Below are 27,761 nucleotides of genomic sequence, written 5' to 3'. Positions count from 1 at the left end.
CCTTTACCTCGAATGCCTTACGGGGAACAAAAGCAACAAAAACAAGACAGATAAATCCGAGCAGCGCAAACGTCAAGATATCGAACCTGAGCTTCTGTGTTTGGTGTGTGAGCAGACTTATGAGCAGCAGCCAACAAAAGGACTCTCTTTTTCCCCTTCTCGAAGTGTCTAATCTCCATAACAGGCAAAGGGATGACTACAATAAAGTCTTTAAGAGGATGAGTGTGTAAGCAAAAACCAAACAAGTTACTTCAGAAAGTTGTCCCGAGCAGTGGCGCTCCCGAGTGGGGGGCCATGGCCACCCCGGTCCACAGCTGACATTGCTGTCTTTAAAAGGTTTTGGCATGCTTATTTGTAGTGTAAAACTAGACAACTTAGGCAACCATTGGTACCAACAACATCAGCATAGCTTGTCAGGAAGGGGGCCAAAAAAACACTACAAAGTCAGGTAAACGTTTGCAAGGAAAAACCTGGAATAACCATTTTCAAAGTTGTCCCCTGAACTTTCACCTCAAGATATCTGAACTGCCATTTTTACACGTAGGTCACACTCGAAAGGTTGTTACAAGTCCCCTCTTTATACCTCCTTTGCATTTCTACAAACAGCTAAACAATCATGCTGCTCCAGTGTGTGATTTTAGACAGCATACTGGCATCGCAGAAACAAAACAGGTGTGACTTACAACGCAACTGCATCTGCCTCTAGTGACACATAATATACTCATCTGCAGTGTTTTCTAAACAATAACAGTGGTTTAACACGGCAGTAAGAATCATTTACTGTCTCTGTTATATGGCGGAGGATCTCGCCCCCTCCTCAAATGGTAAGGAGCTCCTGGACCTCATTTTCTCCCCAATTTGTGAACGTCTTCAGCTGCTGTTCATCTTCTTTGAGTTAGCTGTTCACTGTTATTGGATGTGTTTTAAATCTCCCCGAGGTGGGTCGAGCATACATCACGTAATCACGACGACTTTTTAGTGGGTTATATTTGTCCCCTTCTTTTGGCTGTCCCTTTCACACAGACATTGCTGCTGCCTTAAAGGCGAGACAACTCCTCGATTCCCTGATCATACCTTTTATCAAGAACGTCACGGCAGAGTAGGAGCATGATATTTTCAACATGAACAGGCAAAGTAAAACGGGACAATGAAAATGGGTTCTATGTGTACCCGGTAGTCTCCATTAAATTTGAGGTTTGTTCCTAGTAAATGTTTGATTCTTACATTCAATGTGCTCGTTTAAAGTTGCATATTTGTCTTTTAAAGGAAAGATCAACCAGCCAACAACCAACAATGAATTGCATAACATGTGTAGGTACATATCAGAATTTTTGCTATAATGGAAATATTTGTCAATAAGAAATCACATTCTGATATACTTTGTTTCTTTTACAGTAATATTACTTTTTATCAAATACTAGTACAGTTAACACTTTGAGTTCCACCTGTATACTACAACAACATAATCGAAATCCGAAAATTCAGTTATTACTTTTAGTTTTGGTGTGCCACCCCAAGATTTTCAGTGTCCGTCTCTATTTAAATTATCTGCGGGTGCCACTGGTTCTGAGTTTGTTGTTTGAATTGAAACTGCTCATTACCTGAAAACTGCCTCCCTCATCTTCAGGCCACGTAGGGCCCCCAGTGGCCCCCATGTTCCTGTCTGCTCACCGGTCATCCTGTCCAGTCTGACAGGACGTGCACAAGGCCTCAAAGTGTCCTTGCTGAATAGACGTCCAAATGCACTCGATGGATTATATTTCTGTCTCTGCAATTAATTTCATTTTCTCGCTTGTTTAAGGACAAGAACTCTTGGCTGTGTCCCCATCTTTTCTCACCTCCTCTGTCCCTGCCCTTGGCTCTTAAAATGTCTTGTGGGACGTCCAGGGTGGGCTGCTGGGGCTGTGGGCTGGAGTCTCCCACTAATCCGCTGGGAGTTTAATGACGGCAGGCCATGCTAGTGGTGGTGAAGCCCTGGGGGGTTGACCCAAGTCAGGAGGGGCTGGGCATGTGACCCACAGCAGGCGGGGGGAGGGTGTGTGCACCTATGTCTGGAGCTAAACGGCCACGAGTCACTTGAGGAATGCAGGGCTCTCAGCTGAGAAAACGGACGCAAATTGAGCTTTTTTAGTGGGTGAAAGTAAATAAAAGAAGGCCAATTGCTCTAGTTTGGGCGACTTCTGCCTTATATTACATTAAAAAAAATAAGCATTACAGAGGCTCGCAAACAAAGACTGTAAAGAAGATGAGATTTCCCAGAGTTCCTCTAACTGTCTGATCTTTTCCTTTTTGTTGTGTTTGTTCATGTGTGTGATACTGTAACAAGCAGCTCATTACCTTTTGTCTCATATCATCACACAACACCACTGTCTCCTGGTGCAAGCTACAAAAAACACTATTAAGTGAATCTGAATATTTTTGGCAATGTGAGAAAAACCCATTGAACACACTCATTTGTGTAGTGCAGGGATACTCAGCTTGCTGTGGTCAGGGGGCCAGTTTTGCAAAATGACAGGCCAGGGGCCAGTCTCAGCAACACCATACATGTTACTGGGATTTTAGGACATTTCTCGAATTTTAGGACATTTCTAGGATTTTAGGAATTTTCTACAAGATTTTAGGACATTTGGGATCTTAGCAAGAACCTCTGGGGGGGGTATGGGTGATCCGCAACTTACACTTTTTGTGAAAAACAAGCTCTATTTTGATGCTGTTTTACACACTCTGGCACTTTATGGGAGGGGGGGTACTGGCACCCTGTTGGCCATAAGTTGAGTATCACTGGTGCAGCGTTTAATATCTCAGCTTTGGCTGGCTTTTATCCTTTAAATTGGAATAACTTCACTTCCATCCTCCTGATTCAAAGCACAGCCTCAATTAATTAGCAATACGCAAATCAATCGTCGCCTGAGGTCAAACAGATTGCAGTCTATTTAAAAGATTGGATGTCCACTTAAACATGATTTGCGGGTGTTATCTCAAAAGACACATTGATGAACTGAGGTTTCTATTCCCCTAATGCCCCACAAATACAAGACAAAATCAATCGGGAGATATGCATGAAGGTCTCGCCGAGCTGGTGAGTGTGCGTATGAAGCACGCACGTGTCGGGCAAAGGTTCACATTTGTAGTAGCCCGGTGACCGAGTTATCTTTTCCTTTTTCCTTTTTTTTTCTGGCTTGTAAGTCGCTAATTAAAGTGACCTCACTGATGTCCCATCTGGCACCACGGCGCAGAGCCACCGATTATTGGCTGCCATGTAAGCATGTTAATCCACTGAAGGCTCCAGGTAAACACACTTCACACACACGTTGCTGGCATGTGCGGATGCTCACTCGGCTCACTCGTTCATTCACATTCAGATAAGTGCTCAGCAACGCTTAAACAAAGATTAAGAGTTAGACTGAAATCCTGTTAGCGTGTTTGTGTGCAGGTGGAGGGGACATAACTTGTGAAAGGGAAGTCCCCCAAAGAGTCACAAAACCATTGACGACGCGGCAAAATTACAGCAATCCAACATGATGACAATGAGCAACGCCACCGGAATGACAACGCCTGAACGTCCCCGTCTTCGATAAGCGCTTTTTTGAGCACATAATGGAATCTTTGTCTATATTGCAGAGGCACAGTTTCGCCAGGCGTCCAATGAGAATCATCCATCTGGGCGACCCTTGCCATGGCGACAAATTCAGCTGTCTCCACGGGGACCTGTGCAGGACCCAATCAGGGATAAGCTTTATATATTTCTAATAGAACTGCGGTGCATTCTCTCGCTGCGAGACATGGACTCTCATATTGCTGCTCTGCTATCTACTCATTCACCACTACAGTACATCCGCCCCCCTTTAAGAGTCTGACCCGAGGAGGGAATGTACTCTGCAAATATTATCGCTTATTTCCTGCCGAGGTGTCGACACACAGGTCAGACAATGTCTCTCGCAGTAAAATCCGTGCACACATGAACAGGTGCAGTTATGTTGGAGATATAAAATTGGTTCAGACGTGTTTATTCAGGATGATTTATATACCTTAGACTGAGCAGAAAGTCATGATAATTACCTGTAAAAGGTTATGTCCTGTTTGGGTTGCTACTGACAAACCAAACAAAGAAAAACTGGATGAAATTCCATGAAAAAACTGCGCCTGAAGGACCCTTATACCCGGCGGTAAAAGCTGTAAAAGGCTGTTTTTGCAGCTGAGCTGCATGAACAGACACATGCACAAGCAGGTGGTGCTCGAGCACCTGCTTTTTTGGCCTCTGACATAAAAGCCTTTTTTTGCAAGACTAGTTTTCTATTTCTTTTCATACTTTCATATTTTGGTTTTAGAGTTGGCACACGGCATCAATTATCAATTAAGAGCATGTTGTATGCCTGATAACGGCATTTGAGTCTGCCGCTCTTCAGCTTCACTTGTCACAACCACCATATTTAAGGCACAAAAATGAAGATCCCTGTTGCAATATATCATCAGCCTACTATTTAGGGTGGAGGGTATTTTGGTTGCTTTGTTGTTGTTGTTTTTTTATGTATTCAAAGAACAGTGTTTTTCTTTTCAATTTTGATAGTTTTTTTAAATTTGATTTGTTAATTTTGAAACTTTTTATTTGATTTATTTGATAGACCTGATACATGATAAATGTAGAAACTGTGTATAAGCTGCTAGGTGCATAAAGTACAGATCTACATGAGTCTCTTTAACTATGCATTTATATGTAAAATGCATTTTCACAGCCTAATTGAGAAGAAATTAATTTTTTGTCCCGCTTCTCAAGAATGAGTGACCTCAAACTGATCAGAAAGGCATGATAACTGGAAATTACCTGGAGAAAAAAGGGTGAAAAAATGGATGAAATGCCCTAAAACTGCAGCGAAAGGACCTTTAACCCCTGTGATAACAGCAGGAAAAGGCTGTTGTTACTGAACTGAATAAATGTGATATGAGGAGTTTCTTTCACAAAAAGGATGTTAGGACTATAAGTGAGTTAAATTCAAAGGCATCAGTGGAACATTTTAAATCTTTGTAATGGCTCTTAAATATTTTATTCCTCCCCTGGCGGCGACTCTGCCCTCGTCTGCTCTTAAAATGTACAGGATTTTCTCCACCAACTTAATGAGAAGATAAGCAGTTAATGTGAAATCCTCTGGCCTCCGTTTTTTTTTTTTTTTTTTGAGTAAGTAAAGCACTGAATGCCTATCGCCTAATTAAGGCATCAACTCGGCTCCGACTCCTGATTTGCCGTCCCACACTGTCACACCTCGGCGGCTGCGAGATGGAGGAACAGCTCATGAATTAGAGGTTATACTCAAGTTATGACAAGAGCATTGTTTGAGCACTTCACGCTTTAGGAGTTCTCCCTTTGAGAGCAAAAAGCGATGCATCAGCCCATCTTTTCCTGATGACAAGGTCAAGTGGCGCAGAGAAATATCACTGAAGTACTCCGACAAAATGGCGAGAACAAAGACATGGCGAGAGAGAGAAAGCCGTATTGATTCTTCAGGTTATAAAGAGAAAGTGCTGATTGCAAGATATTGCTGCCAAAAGTCGACGACTTTTGTCGAAAAGAAATGGAAGTTAAATGCCAGAAACTTTTGTTTTTAATTTGTCTGTTCCACCTTTCAAATATTGGTTATTACATCTGTACTTTTAGTATTTTGGGGACATTTTTATGTTTTTATTTATTACCTGAAAATGGAGAGATAACATGAAATGTGGAAAAAGAGAGATGGGAAATGGTAAGACGTAACTACCTATGATGTAATCTACCCTCTAGCCTTCGATGTCTATTAGTCTGACTCATACCATGGCCTCAAATATGAGTCTTATTGTCTGGAAAATCATTTTAAAGGTTCTGTGCAGAAAAACTGCCAACAAGATAATTTAGCAAAGTTTTGTGTTAAGTGAAAAACATCAGCGATTTCATCTGGACTTTGAAAAATCCTAGAGGAAACACGTGAACGTGAAAAACAACAACATCACAAAACATTTTACATATCGCCTACTATGGGATTTTTCAGCACATGGGGCAATAAATATATAGTGTAGAGTACTTAATTTTACAATTTACTGTATTTTGGACAAAAATCAGCTGGTGCACCCTGCAGTGCATCCACCTCACTCTCTGCAGCTCGAAGGAATTTCTTCGCCGGGGGGCGGATGGCAGTTCTGGGGACGGACCTTTTTGGGCAGCGGCTGTAGTATTTTGAATTCATTAAGCTCAAACCCTGACGCTACGGTGTCTGATTGTTTTTTGATGTTAACAGACTCACTTTCTTAGCAAACATGAGCTACTGTTGCACACTGTTGGCGCTTTAGCGAAGCTGTAGAGAGAAAAGGCATTTGTGAGCATGTATGACTTTACGTCCGAGAAATTTCATCCAAAATTCATCATAGATGTCAGTTAAAAGGCTGCTGGAGGCAAATGAGGAAGTCGGGAAGGTTTTAGATTTTAAGTAATATTACAATCTGTTCCCCCATTGGTAAACAAGCAAATATATGTAAAAAAAGTTGCATACAAGACTTTTAAAATGCTCACATACTTGCATAACTATAATACTTGAGTAAATATACCTACACATAAGAAACAGGGGGACCTCCACCAGAAAATTTCTAACATCAAACACTCAAACTGCAAAAAGAAACTATCTGTTTGAACTGAAGAATGTTAGTGTCCTTACCTTAAAGTCTTACGTTGACTGAATTTGAGAAGACAAGTTGACACAACCATAAATGTCCTCTCAAAAAAAATTTTATGCACCAATTTCTACCATTTTCTGCATCAATTTATGGTCCTAATGTCTTCAATTTTGTATAAATGAAAGTCTTCTGCTACTTCTATGTTTTTTTTTTGGGTCTTGGATGAATGCAGTTTTAAACATCGTGGGGGATGTGTCCCCTGCGTCCCCCTAAACTGTCCACCTACCGACACAACACACAGCCTAAATATTATAGCTATTAAAAACAACTTAGCAACGAATCATCTATGGGTGATAAACAGGGTTTTATGCTCACTGCAGTCTTTCCATGACATCAAGTGCTGTCTACTTTCAGCCTCTTTTACCTGGAGAATTGCTGCTGCAGTGAGACCATCTGCGCCCGTCCCAGCTCGGACTCCTCCGTCACTTCCCGGAGACGCTTCTCGCTCTCCAGTCGCAGGCGTCGCTCTTCCTCTAGCTCGTGGATCAGCTTTTCTCGCTGCGGACACAAAAATAAGAGCGGTTATCTGCCAGTGGTGTGTGGCCTAAAGGCTCAAAAGATCATCCCTCATCATCCCGAAGTCATACGTGCTATATTTATGGTTCCTTGAGTGTAAGTCCCCGAATCCCTGAGAGGATGTAATTTCTGCTCGTGACTCTCCTTGGAAAAAGGTAAGTGAAAGCACAACGTTCAAACATCACCAAGAAACCTGTGATAAAAAGTCTACAAAAATCCTTTAGTTTAATATCCACCAATGAAAAACAAGAGGAGAGGGGCACGATGGCATTTTAAGCAGCCTGATTGGCATTATTTCCATAGTTTGTTGTTACTTTGAAATGTTTTAATGATCCTCCCCTTCAGTCTGTTGCCATGACAGAAAGTTCACACTAAATGTCAAGCAACAGCCTGGTCTCGCACACCTCAATCTTTCTCCTCATTTACTTTCAGCGCTGAGCTACGAAATTAAGCGTGCATATCAACAGCATCAAGGTCCCCGAGCCTTCACACTTCCCTTCCTCAGAAGATGTGCACCAACGCTGAAATAACTATGAATAGCTCACCATAACGGCAGCCGTCTCTCTTATCTTCCCCCACACACAGACTGTGCTCTGTTCTTGCATGTTTTATTTATTTGATACAATGCTGTTGCTTAGTTACTTTGTGGAAAAAGTCGATTTTTATGAGTAAATATGACCTCACTTGACTTAACTTTTGATGTATTTCGAATTCAGCTCATCAGTGAGAGGATGATAGTAGAAGTGAAGAGGCTCAAGTAAGGTGCAAAATTAAAGCTCAATAACAAAAAAAATGTCTTTTTTCCATCCTACATACTTTTCACCTCTTTTAAGTGCTGTTTTTTGAAGTATCTATGTGAAACTTAAAAAACTTTCAGTCCTATTTAGACTACTGTTTCTATCTGCAAAGTTATTTCTTGTGGCCGCTGGCTCCATGATACTTTTTAGCTCACAGTCTGCGATTGACATCAGCTGACATAAAGAGCAACCACGCAGAATATCTACGTTACAGCTCGCTCACTAACGTCAGCTGAGGTTACACGTAACTCAATGGCCACCACTGCATTGCTGTCAACTAGTGCAAAGCGCTTGTAGACTACCGTTTCATGATTTATTGTTGGCAAAATCGATCAGTTGCTTCTTGATGTTAGCTGAAAAAGTCATTTGCAACTAACAAATCCACTCAGACAGTATCTTGTCAGGGATAACCAGGAAGTGCTCTGAGCTTAGAAGACAGTTTTTAAAGAGACCAGTGTAATTACAATGTCACATGATGCCCTGTGGCCCAAAAACACTTTTTTGCCATTAACTTACATTGTGAAAGAGACATCTGTAAAAAAACAAAATTCAGCATTAAAATAGCTAGTTTTACTATCAGGATATGATCTTTTCTGTCTGATTACTTTTACAAAGTCTAGAAGAGCTGCAAGATTAAATAATTTCATTTCAATTCAAGTTCAGGATCAAGCTAAACCGGAAGTAAGCTGTTTCGGCTGGCGGCAGTTAGCCATTTGGCAGGTAACTTTTACAGTGATTTTGGCAGGAGAGACTGACACCAAAAGCCACCTTTCGCAGCGCGATACGCCACCGGGCGACATCAGCGGAGAATGCAGCCGGACGGAGCCGTTCACAGTGTTATGATGCGTCACGAGATGGCCGCAGCATGTTACGTGAAGGGCGGCATCAGTTGAGAGCGCGACCAGATGTACGTTGTATACGCATAATCCCACCGTGTGCTTTTGGTGACATCTGGCGTCCGTAGCGGCATTACGTAACGTCAACAGCAGACGCAGAAGGACACCTGGAGTGTAATCTGAGTTATTTTCAAATAAGTCAGTCCACCGGCAGTTTCAGGCAAACGGGAAAGTTGGAGAAAGTCTCAGGTTTTATGCGACGATAGAACCGGTTCACCCGTTGGCAATATGGTAAAAAAGTTACATACAGAACTTCTCAACTTTTGTGGACTTTTTCTCTCAAGTTTGGTTTCATCTGAGTTAACCCGATCATCCTGGTGAAGTTTCTGAAGTCTGTGATGTGTAGGGTCTCCACAGATCACATAACCATTTTTATCTGTCCCTTTTTCACCAGAGACAATTCCAAAATGAAAGCTCTTTTTTTCCCACTTTTTAATTGGATTCTTCTCAGTCTGATGGCCTCAGCCACCTGCTCCCGAAAGAGAGAAACGTCCTCGCCTCAAACCCAACTTCAAAGTCTGCGGCCCTGCGCTGGCACGCTCCCTCCTTGAGGAGAGGAAAAATTTGGCACTGCGAGTGAGTTTTTTTGAGTGCGGAGGAGCTTTGAGCAACCGCTCACAGAGAGGCTGAGGATTTTAGCTGACATTTTCTTAGTCTCGGCACAAAGCCTGGCATCTTGTGCCGCTGACAATTTATGACAAAGCAATTGGCTCCATTTTCTTGGCGGAAGGTTTAAGTGATCTACCATCTGTCACTGTCTTGTCAGGAATATCAGCTGGAGATTGGAAAATAACTGGTCCGAGGCGAAAGTGAGTTGCTCCTTTTGCAACCAGTTATTGCTGAGTAAGAGATTTGAGTTTGCACTTAACAAAGAGTAGATGATTTAATCTGAAAATAAAGGAGTTAAATCATTATAGTGTCGCTTTCTGGCTGTAAATTTAGCAGAGGATTATCCTGTCAGTCCTTGGTAAAAGATTATACATCATTATCTGCCTTGAAAGGGGAGATCAGTCACTGCCACGTAAAATGAATGTCTCTCTGGACGGTAGAAAAACTCAGATTGAATCTGTTTTTTTCTGGACTCATCTTTAAGCACCACTCATGGTGTCATCATTCAGCGTATCGAGACGCTGAAGTGCTCTTTCACACACAAGCATTATGAGGACATCTAGTGGTGTGAAAGAATACTGACTGAAAGATGTACACACAGAAAAAAAGTCCCTAAAATCACGTTTTGTTTATCAACATGTCAACCACGATTTAAAGCCACACTATAAAATTAAACTGCAAAGACAAAAAAAAAAAGCAACTGGAAAGAAAATTGCCATTTTACACCGTGACCATAGTATACAATCATATTTCATTACAGTGAATTGCTGCTTGGCAGGGACTCTGTCACAAAAGCAGACTGTAACTGGGTCGGCGAGAGAGAATATTAAACCCGAGTCACCATTAAAACCAGTTCTGCTCCTCGCTGTGGCCGTAAATTCAGGACCGCTCTGCCGAGCGGCTCTTTACACAACAGGGAGGCTCCCCCTGTCAGGAGTAATGGCCGCTGTAAATCCAGCCGTACAGAGGCATAAAGTGGTACATCCCCCTGCCAAGAGCTGGACCGATATATCTGGACCAGAACTAATCACTTTCTGGCTTCTTCTCTCTTTAAAGGGACAGTTCACCCCAAAATCTGACATTTTCTCTTCTACCTGTAGTGTTATTTTTCAGTCTAGATTGTTTTGGTGTGTGCTGCTGATTGTTGGAGATGTCGGCCGTAGAGACTTCTGCCTTCTGATGGCACTCAATTAATTTAAGGTGCTTAAAGTGCCAAAACAATAATAATAATTTAATAAAACACTAAAGCAAAGTCTCTCTCCCAAAATCATGATCCAGTTACAGATTCAAATGGTACATTTTTTTTCACTAATGTTGCACTTTTAAAATTGAACTTGTTCCCCCTATTTTAAGTGTATTGTATTTAATCCAGTTTGCAGATAAATTCCAATATTTATATATTTATAACTGAGTTGTTAAACACATTTTAAGTATAGTTTAGTTGTAACAACTTTCAAGTGCACTCAAAATATAATTTAAAAAAATACTCCCAGTATAAACAAATTTGGATGATAGCATATATTTTTTTAAAAAGTACAACATTATTAGAAAAAGTTGTACTTAAGTATAAATTACTGCATATTAATCCTGTCTCAAAACAGCAAGGGCCAAGTACATTTAATTATATTTTAGTATATCTTTACTAGCACTAAAGACATCTGGTTAGTACATTGAGAACATTGTTAGTACATCAAATATAACACACTTTTAGTACATTAATCATATGCTCGTGGAAGTATACTGAGAACAATCAAATGAAGTATTTTTGATTTAGGGTTGGACTGTCCAATTGAGAATAAACAGGCCAAGAGATGGAGATGTAAATGTGTTAATCCCTTCAGCTTTTGCAAGCAGATTACTAATATTTACTTACATAGCAAAGTTTTTCTCCTTAAGGATGGAAATATATTTTTAATAAAGGCACTAAAAAGCTGCTAATTACAAGTGCAGCCTCCAGCATGCAGCAGTTTAGCTGATTTTCACCTCAGTGCAAACAAGCACAAAGGGCTTTTCTTTGAATATGAGTGTGTACAATACTGTTCAGCAACATTGGCCTGGATTCTCACAAAAGCACGGTAGCTTTAGTGCTGATTTTTGTTAACGCCCCCCGGCATAAACCACGACCACTGTGAGTCTGCTGACACAGTCTTGCCAGCAGCCTCAATAACAGCGCAGGATTTACGGCCAGCGTTGTAGTAAAAAAGCTCTCTGTTGCTTTTGTTCAATGTATAATTTCAGTGGTTTAACAAGGCTGTTAAATCAAACATTACCATATCTTATGTGGCCAGAAATCCCCAGCAATACATTACAGTTACTTTGGGTTGAAATGTTTATTGTGTGAACCAACTTCTTTTTTTCCTCTGTGGTAACTCAAAGCATATTCTTTAATAAGCTCGACAAAGGCAGAAAACCTTTATCAATGCACTGGGATGAAAAGAGGGGCCAAGTCATTGTTTTGCAAGTCACATGGCAGTCTCAAGTCTTTGCACCCAAAACTGATGAATCTCAAGTAATGTGCCAAGTCCTAAATCCAAAATGACTACAAAAGTAGACAAAACAACTGCAAACACACACAATGACTGCAAAAAATGGACAAAACAACCACAATAAGACACAAAAACTGCAAAACCTGATCAGTCTGATCTGAGGGCTGCTCAGTCCTAAGTCAAGTCCCAATCAATGCTGATAAATCTCAAGACAACAACCAAGTCCTATACACAACATGACTACGAAAATAGCCCAAAAAACTACAAGACACAAAATGTCTCCAAAAATGGGCAAAACAACCACAAAGAAACACAAAACGTACACAAAGAGAAACACATTGTCTAAACAGAGATGCAAAGGCACTGCAAAGAGCCACAATATGACTACAAAAATGGATAAAAAGGAAAAAAACTTTGATTTTGGGGTTAACTGTAAGAACCCTGGTGTCAAGTATTGTCAAATCAAAAGTCTCAAGTTCAAGTGAAGTCATGACTCACTGGTCTTACAGCCTAAGTCAGATTGCAGGGCTTTTTTTGGTCGAGTCTGAAGTAATCAAATTTGTGAAACAACCACAAAGAGACTCAAAACAACTAAAGAGAGAAAATTACCTCAAAAAAACCTGAAATAGACACAAGTGTGTGTGTGTTTCTCCTATGGTCATCTATCATCATCACCTAAAGTCATCAAAAACGTGACTCTAGTCTGCCTCCAGTCCACACCTCTGCTGGGAGGATATCTCAAAGTCAACGCCGTGATGAAAACACGCTCTGCAACTTTCAGTGAGAACATTTACTCGAGTTAATCCAATGATTGAGGAGATAATCCTCTCTCTTCACTCTCTGAATGGCCTGCACTACCCGGTCTCTCCTGTGGAGGGCAACATTTTCCTGGAATAAAACACTAACAAAGCCAGCTCCTAACAAACCGGTTGGAGGAGAGAAAAAAAAAAGCAATATCAGATTGAATAGGCCGAGTAATCTATAAAATGGCCCAGGCAGGATTTTATACCGAGCCATATATCTGAAACAAGTCCAGATTTGGGATTAAATTTGACCTCTGCTGCTGCTGCTTTCATTTCCTGCTTGATAAAAAAAATTTAACCATCTAGATATGGCAGAATTTATCACCAGCATGTAAAGCTTGAGATTGAATGAGATGCTATTGATTTCAGTGCACTGGGTGTATTTAAATAAATGGGATCAAAGAGATATGGGGAGCACTTCCTCCACCTCTATATCAACTAAAATTGTATTAGTTGCAGAATGAGCCATGCTGCTGTAATTGGACTGCATTAGATGGTAATGGTATTCATCCGAGCTGAATTACTAGTAGACTCGAACCCCCCTGATACCCTCCAAGATCCACAGAGGACTCTAAATTAATTAGAGACCTCTGGCTCTCCTTGTTGTGCCTGCATGCTGCCTCCTGTAAAAGAAGAGCCGCAGTGTTATCAGGTTAAGTGCATACAGTGGCTCTGATTCTGTCCATCTGCAACTGTGTTCATGCAGGGTTTGGGGTACAGTTCAGGGGGCTCAATAATCTCTTCATTACACACAAACCCCCCCTCGCCTCGGTTTTCGGAGCTCTTTGCCTAATCAAAGGGCCGGGAGCGGATCTCTGGCTCGCTGCTAAAGCAAACATCAGGGACACAATACACCGCGCAGGTTCTTCATTCATAAATAAAACATGGCTGTTTGTGCATGTGCGCCCGTCAGCAATTCAAATGAAAGTGTAACATGAGGAGGATTTTTGGCCGCGCGGGGCACATGTGAAACGCCGGGTCGGATAAAAACAAAGGTATTTATGCTTCAAAAAGTGTATTTGAATCTCAGGATACAGTGTTATGTGTTTATATGTGCTTGTTTATTGATATGTGTTTATTTAAAGGGATAGTTCAGATGTTTTTAAGGGGGTTTGTATGAAGTACTTATCAATAGTCAGTGTATTACATACAATAGATGTCCGTCGGCATGCCCCCAGTTTGAAGAAGCAGGCTGGAGTCTGACATGGGAGCTAAGCAATGTTGTGGATGGGGGGCAGTGAAAAAAAATATTTTAGCCACATATGAAAAGTCCAACCTAAAAAAAAGAATCAATATCAGTTTAAGAGTACGTTATATTTAGAGTAATTTCACTGCTTTACCTTCATGTCAGACAGCAATTTCCGACTGGAAAATAAAGCCATTAACTCGCTCTCTTTCAGGCCAGACTCCCCCAAGAAAAGCAGTGATTTAACATCACTGAACACAGGAGCTGCTGGCCTACTGCTGCCTCGATCAGTTAACTTGCTTGTGTTATTGTTTAACCTTGATGTGTCAAAGAGTTAGTTCAGATTCACCAAAGTCGCACAATAGCACAAAAAAGTTAATTGACCGAAGCAGCTGTGGACCAACAGCTCCTGTGTTCAGTGAGCTCAAATGAGTGTTTTAGTCAATGGAGTCTGGTGGCTTTGATAAGAGCACAGATGGGGAGCCCTTTGAAACCTGTGTAAACTGGCTTGATTTCTTTAAAAAGAAAAAAAACATGGGAAGAAGGAAATGAGCAACTTAAAAATAAATTTCACAACAGTTAGCAAGAAATTCGTCAAAAATTGCAAGAAATAATATATAATAATATAATATATAATAAAAATAAGCAAGAAAAAATGCATTAAATTAGTCAAAAGTTACAAGGAAATAGTATAAGAACAAAAAGCAAAAAAAAAGAAAAGTAAAAACAAACAGGAAAAGGGCCTTTTTTTCTGTACCTGAATTGCATAATTATACAATTGTGATTATTTGAGAATAATAGTTTCTAGATATTTTTGATAAGATCTCCTCTTTTTTTCATCTTTAACAATTTTTTTGCACTTTGTGGCACATTTGCTGCCAAATTGCACATTATGTTTTTCTAATGTTTTGTTTCCTATATTTTAGGTGGGGCTTTTCTTAGGTGGCTAAAATACATTTTGCGGCTGGCCCCCCATCCACAGCAGTGCATTGCTTAGCTTTAGTGTCAGACTTTAGTCTGCTTCTTCAAACTGGAGCTGTGTCAACTGTCATCTACTGTACCTAACATACTGTCTTTTAATAAGTAGCCCATACAATGCTGCTTTATTAAAATCCCTGAACTATTCCTTTAAGATGACTTGTTTTAGAAATAAAGCAGTTTTATTCAGTAAAAGTCGGCGTCCCTCAGGGCTCCATCAATTCAATTATCATGGAGAGCCACTACATTAGAGCACCACTTCTCCTTCAGACCGCCGCAGGCACTATAGCAAATAATACACACACCCCAGGAATATGCTAAATCATACGAGTGGCCCATTTATCATTGCCAAGGGAGCCCCCCCTCCACACCAGCCCACGCACTCCGAGTCATTCAGTCACAGAGTAGGTGAAAGGGACGGTGTGGAGATGCGATTTGGGCCTGGCTGTCAGCGCTCGTCACCCGGTGAATGTGCCGAGCGCTGGGGGGAACCCCTCGCCGCTGTCCGTGGCTGATAAGGCCAATCTGCGGAGACAGCACCTGAGTCCCCAAACCTCCACGCTGTCACACAGCGTCCAAACAGCTGTCAGAAACACTCTATGAAGGTCCCTCAGCGCTGCATCTCCATGAGGACCGGAGTCTCTTAAATCTGGGAGCCCCTCGAAAACCTTTCTTTATCTACTGAAAGCACGCAACAAAGGATGTCCATCCTGGCGATGCTTTTTATGGGAGTTTAAACATCAATAAATCATTGTCAAATAAACCAAGATATGGTCTAATTAACACAAACTAATTAAATGGTATTTATGCCAAGTGGAAGCCCTAACTCAAACAACATCAGGGGAACTGTGCTAAATATTATCACTGCCAATTTACTGCTGTCCAACTTGGAAAGCTTTGCAATCCACAAGATTTCTTGTATAAATATGACCCAGTTCAGAAAAAGATGCAGTGTGGAGGATGCCAATTCTCAGTTGTTATTTTTTTAAAGGAATACTTTAGCCCCCTTATGGCCATTTCACCATCAATTACTCACCCAGTGTTAGTTTGAATTTGTGAAGAGAACTTTGTTTTTCTTGCATCCCCCCACAGTGGATGAGAATCCAAAAACTGACAAAATTCGCTATGAATTTACATAAATGGAGTCCAGGTTTAACAGCAGCAAAAATATCGCAAAACATTCATTTACACACTCTCACACAGCTCGTGCAGTACAGTCCAAGTGTTATTTATTACTCGTATGCACAGTACTTCCCAAACATACATCCCTTTTTCTTCAGGGAACTTAACTTAAATTGAAACTTATCTTTGCTCTCTTCAAAACCAGACTCCACTGATAAAAACTGGAATTTTACCTCACTGAACACAGGAGCTGCTGGTCTACGACTGCCTGGATCAGTTAGTTTGCTGGGGTTACAATGTGACATTTTTGAATCTGAAGAAAGCCTTTTAACACCAAAGTAACACAATAACACAAACTGCCTAACTGATGGAGGCAGCGTTAGACCAGCAGCTCCTGTGTTCAGTGAGGTAAAGTTACTGTTTTAGTCAATGGAGTCTGGTTTTGAGGAGAGCATGGATAGGTTTAACTTTTAGATCAGTTTCAGTTAGAAATTGTGGTCTGTTTGGGAAGCATTAAGCATACCAATGAATAAATGAGCCTTGGACTCTAAACGGATGTTTCGCTGTTGTTTAACATGGCCCCATATGACGTCAATTTACTGAGGATTCTTTCTATTTTGGAGTCACTGTTTTTGGTGGAGGCGTGCAATAAAAGAACAGTTTTTGTCACAAACTGGATGTAATAAAGGATGAGTAACTGACACACAAATTGCCTTTGGGGGCGATTCCTTTAAGAAGCACATTCAGTCTTTAAATAAGTTCGTTCTCCTTCATGCAATGTTACAAACTGTGTCACATGAATCTTGCAGACTGCAGCACATGGGAAATCTGTTTTCAGCTGATTCCTATCTTGGCTCCGGGGCCTGTTTCACCATACTGTGCCACCCGCTCCTATTTTATATTCAGAAGTGCAGCAGCTCCGCTCGTATCTTAACTTCTACATAAAACACTCTGGAGAAATCAGATTTTTTAAATAAGCCAGTTAAACAATTAACCAAAGTTCAAGCAAAAGCCTTTTCCGTTGTCGTTACTGTGTTTGCCGCCGTGAACGAATCAAACGGGGGAAAAAACTGCTGTATGTGTGAGACTCATATCTGTTTAAGCTCAGATATCAGAGAGCGTCCGCAAAACCTGAAGCAAAATAAAGTCACTCAAAGCGAGTTTATTTTCACATGTTGTTTACACAGCCGTTTCCACTGGTCATAATCTTACCTAACAGATTTAAATGCCTTTTAAATGGAGAGCGGTGCAGGCGCTGCTGCATTTACGAGACTACATGTGCACTTCTGTTTTCTCCCCTAACAGGAAACCAGGCATCCTGCTCCCTGACAGACTTAGATTGCACTTCAGAGTGGCATCAAAAGGAGAGTGGGAGACAGAGAGCAGCCCTGCCCTGGCTGCACCACGCCTCTGGGGCTGGGGTGTGAGGAATTCCAGAGAAAACCTACAGCAGCGACGAGGCTGTGAATGAGCGGTTTCACTCAAGACAGACAGGGCAGGCTTGTTGCGCAGAAACCTCACAGAATGACCTGTGCTTTATCAAACACCTAACGGGAAATCCACTGTTTTTCTTGCACGAGTTTTAAAGATCGCACGCCAAAAGCACCATGTCTGAGCCCTAATAAAAAGTTTAAGAAACAAACGGCGGTCTAAGAGACACAGATCTGGTGGTTGTTGGACCATATCACTACTTGTGTGGCCATATTTGATGCTGCAATTCAGCTTGAAAATTATCCAGAAGGTTTCATGTGATTCGTAAAACCCTAGAAACACCCTAAAATCCTAGAAATGTCCTAAAATTCAAAAAATTTCTCAGGCCATAGAAACATGTATGGGGCTGCTGCGTCTGGCCCCTGGCCTTCTGTCATTTTGCAAAAGTGGCCCCGAAGCAAAGCATGTCGACTCTCCCTGCCCAAAATGATCCACAACAAAAGAGTGTTGTACTTCAGCACTGCCAGTAGCTGCGTGTTTCACAACAGGAGATGCAATTAAAAACACACGCTCCTCAGTAAACTCCTGTTAATGCTGCTTCATTTACGCTCACTGTGCGAGCGAGACCCGAGGCGTACAACTGCAGCAGTGTGTGCACAATCATAAAGATGCCTCTCACATTCTTTTGCAACACAAAGCAGTAGTAATAGTGCGGCGTTACACGTCCCCGCGGAGCTACTCAGCATTTGCAACCAGCGCAGGGCTGCGATGGGTGGCACCGCCGCTCTCTGTGTCTCTGATCGCGTTACACAGAAGACACTAATGGATGTAGAGAGGAAAAGACCGAGGCAGGCTGTTAAAGAGAGGCATCAGATACAGAGGAGGGGGAGAGCCACTTCAAAAGTCCGTGGCTGTTTTAATCTGCCTCTCTGGGTTAGTCCCTTGGCAGGGGAAGATGGGGGGAAGTGGGCACGGGAGTGGGCGTCAGGGTGTGGGGGTCTGCGGGGCACAGGCTGCGGCTGGTGAGCAGTTCCCACTGCACACCGCCAGCACTTTGACAATTATCTCCTTGATGCAGCAGTCTCTTTTTCATTTCTATTGAAGGACCGTGCCTGAGCTCCGAAGCCTCCCAGGAATGCCAGAGAGAGAGTGCAAGGGGACTCTGACGGGGGATAATCCCAATTTCAAATGGAGCTTAGTGATATCCCCCTCCTCCCTTTCTTCCTCCACACTCCCCTTCTCCTCACCCTCCTCCTGTCTGGCACAGATAACTCATCCCTCTCTCTCTCTCTCTCGGCCCTGTGCATGCGCAGACAGCGATTCACACACCACTCTAAAGTAATAATTAGCATGTCATCCACTCGCGTGAGTCGGAGAGAGAGCCGGGCCTTTATGGAGTCTCAGTGTGGAGAATGGTATATTTTTCTTGGGCTACATCGAGGTCAGAGCATGCAAGGTTAGTGTTACAGGAGGAGGTGCACACTGAATTATAACACTGATACCAAAGAGAAGGAAAAAGTGAAACTAACCTACTATTATAATATACTAAGCAGGATTATCCTAAAAAAAACAATGTGTAATCATCACTTCTGATCCACTGGCGGGGTGTGTGGTGTACTGAACAGCAGAGACTCTTCCTCTGCCTTTATCGTATCGTTACCTCCACCAGGCATAACCTGTCTGTCTGCAGCTAATCTCGACCAATCAGCCTAATATTCTGTGTGCACATTTATGATTGTACGCTCAAGTATCTCTCATGGTTGCAGTGAGTCACTATTATCAAAAAAATCAGTTTAATTGTCTGTTTTATAAATCCGTTTTCATTCTAAAGTCATCAAATACTGCCGCTTTGACTGTGCTTTCAGTGTATGATCCTGACGCCAAAAGCCACTTTTTGCATCCACATAAAAGGCCTCGGGACAGCATCAGCTGCGAATGCTGTTGTGATGTCATTAAACGCCACCATAGGACAGCGTCACAGGCAGACAGGCGGCAACACTTGTGAACGTGGCCAGATAGAAACAGATAGAACCTTTCACGTCTTTCGATTTCACACAGCAACCGACTATCCTGCATAGTATGATTTCAAATTACAATTAACGCATCTAATCCTGGCAACTATGCAAGAAATGATCTCCTGTGTAATGTAGGAGATCATCTGGTATCCATGGAGACATGAACACTACAAGTTGGCGGTAAAAAGATGTGTGAGCTTGTGTCCTACATCATTTGATCTTTCAAATGTTCTACTTGACAGCTACTGTCCTGTTTCTAGCCGTCTGTCATTATTCATGACTCATGCTGTCCACACTCAGACTGCACCTTTTGTCTTTGTGGCCTCTTTTGCAAACACCAGAGACCACAAATAAACCCAGAAACGTGCTGTCAGTCCGCCAGAATAAACTGTTTTAAGTGTTCTCTTTGGGGCCATGTGGCGCTGATGATGCACCAAAACTGTCCAACAGATGACTTACCTGTCAATTCTTTATTTTTCACCTCTTGGGTCACTTATAATAAGTCAGTGTGGACATGGGATGGACTGCAGCTACTTCTGTTTCTTTGGTCTGGACCAAGTGAACCATACAGGTGTGAAAGTGACCTTAACTGATCAGTTCAGTCACGTTTAACGTGGCTTACTATTATCACTGGATACAAGTCAAGCTGTGCATGACTCTGACGGTCAGCAGTGATATGTGGGATTCATTGGAGGACGCACACATTCCATTCATCGACAGCGTGTCCCTCTGTGGAAATCAATGCTGAACCTTCTTGTTTCACATACACATGCATAACTGGGATGACAGTGCCGGGAGAGTCACAGAGAGGTCAGGGAAGCAGGGAGTTAGGTCAAAGTGGGGGAAATGGGTCAGTTGTCTTAACCACTTACATTTATGAACTGATGCAAAGCTAATGTGTAATGTGTAATGTGTAATGTGATGTGCCACAAGAAGCAACACAGTGACCAGAGTCAATGTTTGTTTCTGAAAACCACAGGTACCTGACATTCGTCGGTTATTATGTCACGAATACGCTGACACTGTGGTTAATATGCTGGTTAGGTTTAGGAACAAAAAAACATTTGGTTATGGTTAGAGAAATATCATGTTTTGGCTTAAAACACCCTGTTGGGCTGAATCCCAGCAGGAAAAGAAGGGAGGGTTTGCTACAAAATACCAACGCTTGGTGCCTGAAAAGCAGCTGAAAAAACCAAAAACACTGGAAAAACAGTGAAGGATTGGCACCAAACAACCACATTTGGTGCCTAGAAGGCAGCTGAAAACATAGTGCGGGTCGTTACCAAACAACCGTGTTTGGTGTCAGAAAAGTTGCTGAAAAAACAGTGACAAGTTGCTACAAAACATGCAAATTAGGAAGCTAAACTATTGCTGGAAAAAAATTACGAGTTACAACAAACAGCAACCATGTTTGGTGCCTAAAAAGCTGTTTGAAACGACAAAATACTCACGTTTAGTACACAGTAAAAGTACAGTAAAAAAACACTGGAAAATAGTGACAAACATATTTTATGCCTAAAAGGCTGCTGGGAAAACAGTGATGGGTTGCCAAAAAAACACCCACATTTGATACCTTAAAAGAAAAAAACATGTTTGGTGCCTAAAAAGTAATAACTCGCTAAAACACAGCCATTTTTGTTGTTTGTTGCTTGCCAAGTGTCTCACACACCATCCACCATCCCCTGCAACTCCCAGTGACAAAGTCAACTTATATACTGTCACTTTAGAAACATTAATATGATATGAAACATACAAACCTAACGTATTCTGGGTTTGCTGAAACATACAGCGCCAGCATTTCCTCAGGCGACTGTGCAGCAAGAACAACCATTCACGCGGAAGATTCCCTTCTCCATCAACCCATACAGTTTATATTTATCTCCTGTGCTGCGTCTAAAATAAGTCAAAGCCTCCATGACAGTAAGAATCTACTGTGCCCTTGAGCAACCCACTGTACCCCAGCTCAACTCCAGAGGCGCCAATCTGTATCTGACCCCGTGATATAACCTCCTCGACTACGGGGAGACACAAGACAAAAAAAACAAGCATCCCTCCTTCAGGGATCAATAGAGAAACAGACAAAATAGTGCAAAAAACCTGGTAGTGTATGAGCCCTTGTGTGCTGTTGCTTTAGGCCTGCTGCCATGAAGAGAATCAGAGGCGTCACTGGGGTGCAGCCGAACAGCTGGGCCTGTGGTTACAGCCTCTGCTCGGAGGCTGCAATCAGCTGAGCGCCGCTGCGTCACGTGGTCCGACTTTCTGACCTCCCTCAGACACACATGCTGTACGGTGTGCACACGCTCAGAGACAAAGAGAAATAAAGATATGCACACATCTATCTGCAGATATCTTCCTCCTGAGTTCTTAAACTGCTTACACAAGGTCTCTTGAAAAAGAAGTGAAAGCACAATATCAGCACTTTCCAGTAAAGCTTAGCACAATGCCGTGTTGACAGGTTAAGCCGCAGCTGCAGCTTTATAATGTTACACAACCTGACCACGCATCAGAGTACCTGTTGTTCCTGCAAAATGCTGGAATTTATCCAACCTGCAGCTAACACAGGAGGTAAAGGCTTAATCCCATTCACATTATTACCCCTATATCTTAAAAGTGCCACCTTGTTCCTCGGAGCAGAGTTACAAGGGCTAGTTGTTAAAACTCCTTCATGAAACTTTTCAAGACCCGGATATGTCATAGTTGTCTAAGTCTGATTCTGCAGTTACTAATTACAGATGCAGTAAGTCTAAGTTTGGCTGAGGAGTGCTGGAGTGTGTGTCTTTGGATTCAAGAACAAAAAAAAGAGGGAGAGGTTTGACTTGGTATTTATTATGTCCATGTCAAGCCAATTTATTAAAGCCTTTTAAACTTTTGTAAAAAAGTGAGCCTTGGAATTTTTGGTTTTGACTTATTGGCATGAGAAATAAGAACTGAAATCATTCCCTCCTTTTTAGATTTGATAAGTGTTGCTGGAAATTGTGAATATGCTGTTTTGTTCGATGGTGATTTCTCTTAGATGGGCTGCCAGTCCGTTCTCACTCCGAATTTGTTAATACCACGACTTTTGCTGTGATTTCGACATAAGATCCCGATGCCAGAAGCCACCTTTCGCAGCTGTATGATATGCCATTGTGCAGCCGAGGACATGGCTGGACAGAACCACTTGCAGTGTTATTATACGCCAGCAGACGGCCGGACAGCACCTGCAGAACCTGTCGCGTCCTTATGATATGTCACTGGACAGCATCAGGTTGAAACGCTGCCAATAACTATGAATATAAAGGGAACAAAGATCCCCAGAGGGCTTGCGGGCGCGGTGATGGATGAATCCAACACGGACTTTCGTGCAGGACTCCAGTATTCACATCCATGCTTTTCTACCTCCATCAGATTAATGGCAAATGTAGCCGCGCGTGTTAACACCATTAATAATGAGTCCTGAGGACGTATCAGGGTCTTGAGGGGTTGTCCCATTTCAAAAGGCAAGACTTAAACCACTACCTCTTGTTATGAAGGGCAAGTTGATCCTCCAAAACAAAGGGTAGGGCTAAAAGTAAGGAATCACGTTTTTTAGTAGCTACAAATATTTGTCCATGGTACCGATTATCAAAAACTGACAAAAAAGGATAGATGCATGGATTATTTGTCTTATGTACTTGTTTTTTGATCATACATTTGCTTATTTTGGGTGTTAATTTTGCTTCTTTGACACTGTAAATGATTTTGACACAGTTGTTATTGTTTAGTATTGCACCAAACTGCTGAAAAAAAACAGCTAATACACGAAATCCTCCAGAATTATCTTCTTTGAGATCGACTGATGAAGTGTTGAGACGCGAAAGATTGACTTTGGCTGATGTTGACGGCTTGGCGCGGCTTGACTGTGTGTGTGGGTGTGTGTATGTGTGTGAAGTGAGCACACTGCGGCTCTTTTGGCTTTGCGCAGATTATAGGGGACGGGCAGTTGGACTGTACTTTACCATTGTTCCTTCGCTCTTGCTCCGTGCGACTTCCCTCTGAAGGCGAGCCACGGCCAGTTTTTCCCTAAAGCGGAGGAAGGAAGAGAGAAAATGAGTGAGTCAACATGCGATCAAAGTTTAGTCGTACTCATAGACAAAACTTTTACATTTTCTGTTTTTGCAGAAAATCAATGTTTTTCTTTATGGGGAGAAAAAGCCTCATCTTTGTCTGCCTTCCGCCTCACGGGAGAAAACCTTACAGGCCTGCCAGCAAATCAGCAGATACGCACACAGATAAACACACACACTTACACACACACACACACAGCGAGGAGACGAGGTCGTCCGCTAACCACGCAAAACAGAGAGCTTGCAGTTCTGTCCAGACAAAAATAGCTCAGAGGAAACAAAAAGCAGGGCATCCTCGCGCCAGACACACACTCATAACAGACTCACTCTTCTTTACACACACACACACACACATAAACACACACACGTGAACCAAGCTAAACAAAGAAATTGACTGTGCACGTCCAATCCGTTTCCCACGTGAGGGCATTCCAGACTTTAATGGGATAAATCTTGGCGCACAAGCGCAGATAATAAAGAAGCCTGTTTTATGGCCTCGCCTGAGGTATCACAACAACTGAAACACTGCTCTGGGACAACCCCGCCTGCATCTGACAGTTCGTTGAAAGCTTGTCATCCTGCGAGTGTTTGGAGGTGTCTGAACGTACAACCAATGTGTCGAGCAGGAAAACGCCTCCTCTGGCAGTATTACATGTGTTTGAAGCTGCTCAATCTGCTGGTTCGAGACCAAGAATCATTAATTCTCATGTCAAAAGCTGCATTCATAAAGATGTAAATACGGGGCTCTAAATGTCAACTCAGTGTGTTGACACAAGAGGCACATGAGCTGCCTGATGTCCGCCAATTATCACCCTTACATACATGGCATTAGTATGCTAATTAAGTCACTCATTAAGATAATGAATGCATTAATTGGCAAATATTTAGGACTGGATAAGACATACTTAGACATCCCAAAGGAAATTTGTCTTGGACTCAGGTGTTGCTCAGACACTGTTTCAACTTGAAATGGACACAACCTGTTAAAGAAGGATACACTAATGGAAAGATGGTATTTTTTTATAATACAAGGCTGCTGATGCAGTAGATAAATGTCAGTACTTTATAAATTGAACTGAACTGGGACATTTCTTCACAGGAAACATCGTGCCGGCCGACAGGTAACAAACAATCTCTTATTACAGTTAAATCAGTGAGCTAAGAGGTACTAATATTACAAAAAAAGTACAAAAATCAACCACAAAACACAATAAAAACATGTAATAAACTTTGAACAGAAGGGTTAAAGCACCCAGAGTGAATCAGGGCATGTATTGTGTATGAGAGGAAACTTTCCATCAAAGAGTTGCTCCAGAAAAATACATCACACTCTCAAAGCCACCTAATATGGGACCATGGGACCTAATAAAGGAGTGTATACAGCAGACAGCCACAAGTAATCACCGTCACCTGCATATTTTTCACATTTCTTCAGCGGAGCAGACACACAAACCCGACTCCAAACCTCCCTGAAATCCCCCAAAATAACTCATGAGTAACATCGTCGCCTTTGACAAGACATCATTGTTCCTGAGCGGCTTACCTGTTGGGAAAAAAACGTGGGTGATTAAGAGGCAGCTGGGGATGTGCAGCTGATGGATGAATCGACCGTCTGGACTGAAAAGAGCGTGTGCTGCTGAGCTATAAACTAAAGGGACCAGGCTGAATTAGGCAAAGTCGAGCCTGGCTGGCACACCGATTGTGAAAGAAATGGTGACAAATCCAGAAGGAAGTCAAGCAAGGCTGCGAGACCAGGGGTGTGTGTTTGGGTGTGTGTTTGAGAAGTTCGTGCATTCATAAATATGGGTGTGGGAACATGCATCCATAAAAATGAAGGTGTTGTTTACGTGTGACCAATTTGTGTGACGGCATGCTGCACACCTGAGACTGACTAACACACACAGTTACACAATGTGTCTCTTCCGATTACAACATGCTCTGTGTTTCAAACCATTACACTACCTCCATAAGGGAAAAAAGCGTCTCTGGAAGTTCTCACTGCAGATATTGTTTTGTTAAACACGACCGGCCCTGGCATTCCTCCAGTCTGTGTTATGGCTGAGCGTCAGCCCTGTAAGGGGTTAAGTTTCAGGCCACTTATGCACAGGCATGTTCCAGGAGCAGTCGAGCATGAGCCAACTGCGCCCGGAGAAAAAAAAAAAAAAAATCCTCTCCAAATATAGAGCAATTTGACATTCTGTGTTAAACATAATTATAGTAACTGGCACAAGTGGTAGTCAAAACAGTAACCTCGTGAAAAACGCTCACCGGTGACATTTGCATCAAAACGATGCTGACGTGGAATTATGTGATATTTTAACTGCAGTCAAGTGAAAGTCTGTAATCTGCTAGATTCTGTGTTAGATGTTGGACGTATTCTGCTTTGTTATTTGCATTGAGATGTTTTACCAATCACTCACTCTGTAAACTTTTACAGCTGTGTCAACGGCCCAATCAAAATAGTCAGACTGAATCCAAATGTATCAAAGCTTTTGATAATTTCTGCAAAATATGTTCTCAGTTTGACACTCTGTTGTAGTACATGCCCGCCCCAAACACTTCTCCTTAATGCATTACCACTCATCATGTATGAGATTACATTCATAAAGATGAAATATCATTTTAATGTGTTGTTGTTGGGTGACTGTTCATTTAGTGCCGTTGCTGCACTACGTCACAAATGTTAGGAGCTCATCAGCACTAAGAGGTTCAACAGGCTGGCATGGAACATATCGGACACTAAAAAACGTTGTTTTTGTTCATTATTAGCCCATCGGTACATAGAATAAGCTATTGGTAACCCACTAAAATAATAAAATCAACTGCCTTTTCAGCTGCTTTTCTAGTTCTAGATATGCCCATGTGCACTTTTGTGTCACAGTTGAGTTCTCCTACACGCTTGGCACACGAGATAAGTTTCACTTGATTGTAATCTGCAACCTAATCACTTGATGCAACTAAATCCTACACACTAGGCCTTTAAAAATCATAATAATCGTGTAAGTGTTTAATGTTGATTTGTACCCCTCGTAATGATGATTGATTAAAAAGTAAAATCATCATAAATGGCACCAAAAAGGTCAGAACAAGGCAACACAGTTTCCAGTTGTTGACTGCCTTATCTTTAAAAATAATCACAATTTCACCACAGCTCCTGGTCTTGCAGTACTTGGCCATTTTCTGATGGTAAAGTCATTTGTGAAACTGGGGAACATGGCATCGCTATGCCAAAGTCTTACTGGGTGAGAAACATGAGCAGTCAGACAGCTTAGCCAACAGGTTTTCCAACTAACGTGAACTTATATTCGGAGGTAAAATCAGAAGCACGCCCCCCCGTCATGTCAGTAATAATCCATCATTGTGAAGGAAAACTGGAAGCTCTCAGTGTATCTATTTGTACTCTGTGCACGTTGTGTATATTTCACACTTGACCGTGACCAAATGGGAATTATTTCAGGCTACAGTCCATGCCTTTATGCTGTACATCCGAGCATGTGATGAAAGCACAAGCTGACAGTTGACCGTGTATACATTCCTCCTCCTCCTCTGCTGTTTTTCTTCCTCTACGAGCCACGATGTAAAAGCTTGGCCGAGTAAATTCCAGCAGCCAATCATGAGCAGTGTCGACGTGGACCCCCAGCCGTTCCCACTGACCTGGAATCACCTGACAGCACCGGAGGCCTTTTCCCCCACCGAGCTCCAGTGGAGCCGGCCAAACCAGCTGACAGCCCCGAATGCAACACCCCCCCTTCTCTTCCATACTCACGTTTTCTTGCATGTTACTGTTTCTATGCATCAAGAGTTAATGCAGCAAAAAGCATAAGGACATCTGCGGCATTTCAAGCCACTATTGCGCCACCAAGATGGCTTTTTTTCAACAATGAAGGCATTTTGCAGTGACAATATTGCCACATTTTTAAACAGGACATTGGCAGCATTCATGGCAACTGTGCCACTGAAACCGCTTGTTTTAAAGTGAGACATCAGTTGCATTTCAGGTGTTGATTGTGGCACGAGCAATGTTTTTTTAGCAAGACATCAGTTGTATTTCCAGTTATGGTTGTGCCACCAAAAGCAGGTGTTTTTAACAGGATATTGGCTGCATTATTTGCAGCAGCAGTGCCACCAAAAGGGGGATTTT

At 42.1% G+C, this 27,761-nt stretch overlaps 1 protein-coding gene across 5 annotated transcripts in view; it reads right to left on the bottom strand.

The window, feature by feature from the left end:
- Positions 1–27,761, bottom strand: part of LOC121962709 (nck-associated protein 5-like) — a 190,666-nt gene that overhangs the window by 69,330 nt on the left and 93,575 nt on the right. For all 5 annotated transcript variants that reach the window (XM_088074811.1, XM_088074807.1, XM_088074809.1 and 2 more), the window contains 2 exons: positions 23,513–23,576; positions 7,061–7,194 (listed from right to left, as the gene is read on the bottom strand). In XM_088074811.1, the coding sequence (XP_087930937.1) occupies positions 7,061–7,194; positions 23,513–23,576 (198 nt within the window). The remainder of the gene's footprint in view (positions 1–7,060; positions 7,195–23,512; positions 23,577–27,761) is intronic.

This window comes from Plectropomus leopardus, chromosome 24 (assembly GCF_026936395.1).
Source record: "Plectropomus leopardus strain MGB_pleo_1.0 chromosome 24, ASM2693639v1, whole genome shotgun sequence".
In the NCBI taxonomy this organism is placed as follows: domain Eukaryota; kingdom Metazoa; phylum Chordata; class Actinopteri; order Perciformes; family Serranidae; genus Plectropomus; species Plectropomus leopardus.
This window is presented reverse-complemented; position numbering and strand designations above follow the sequence as displayed.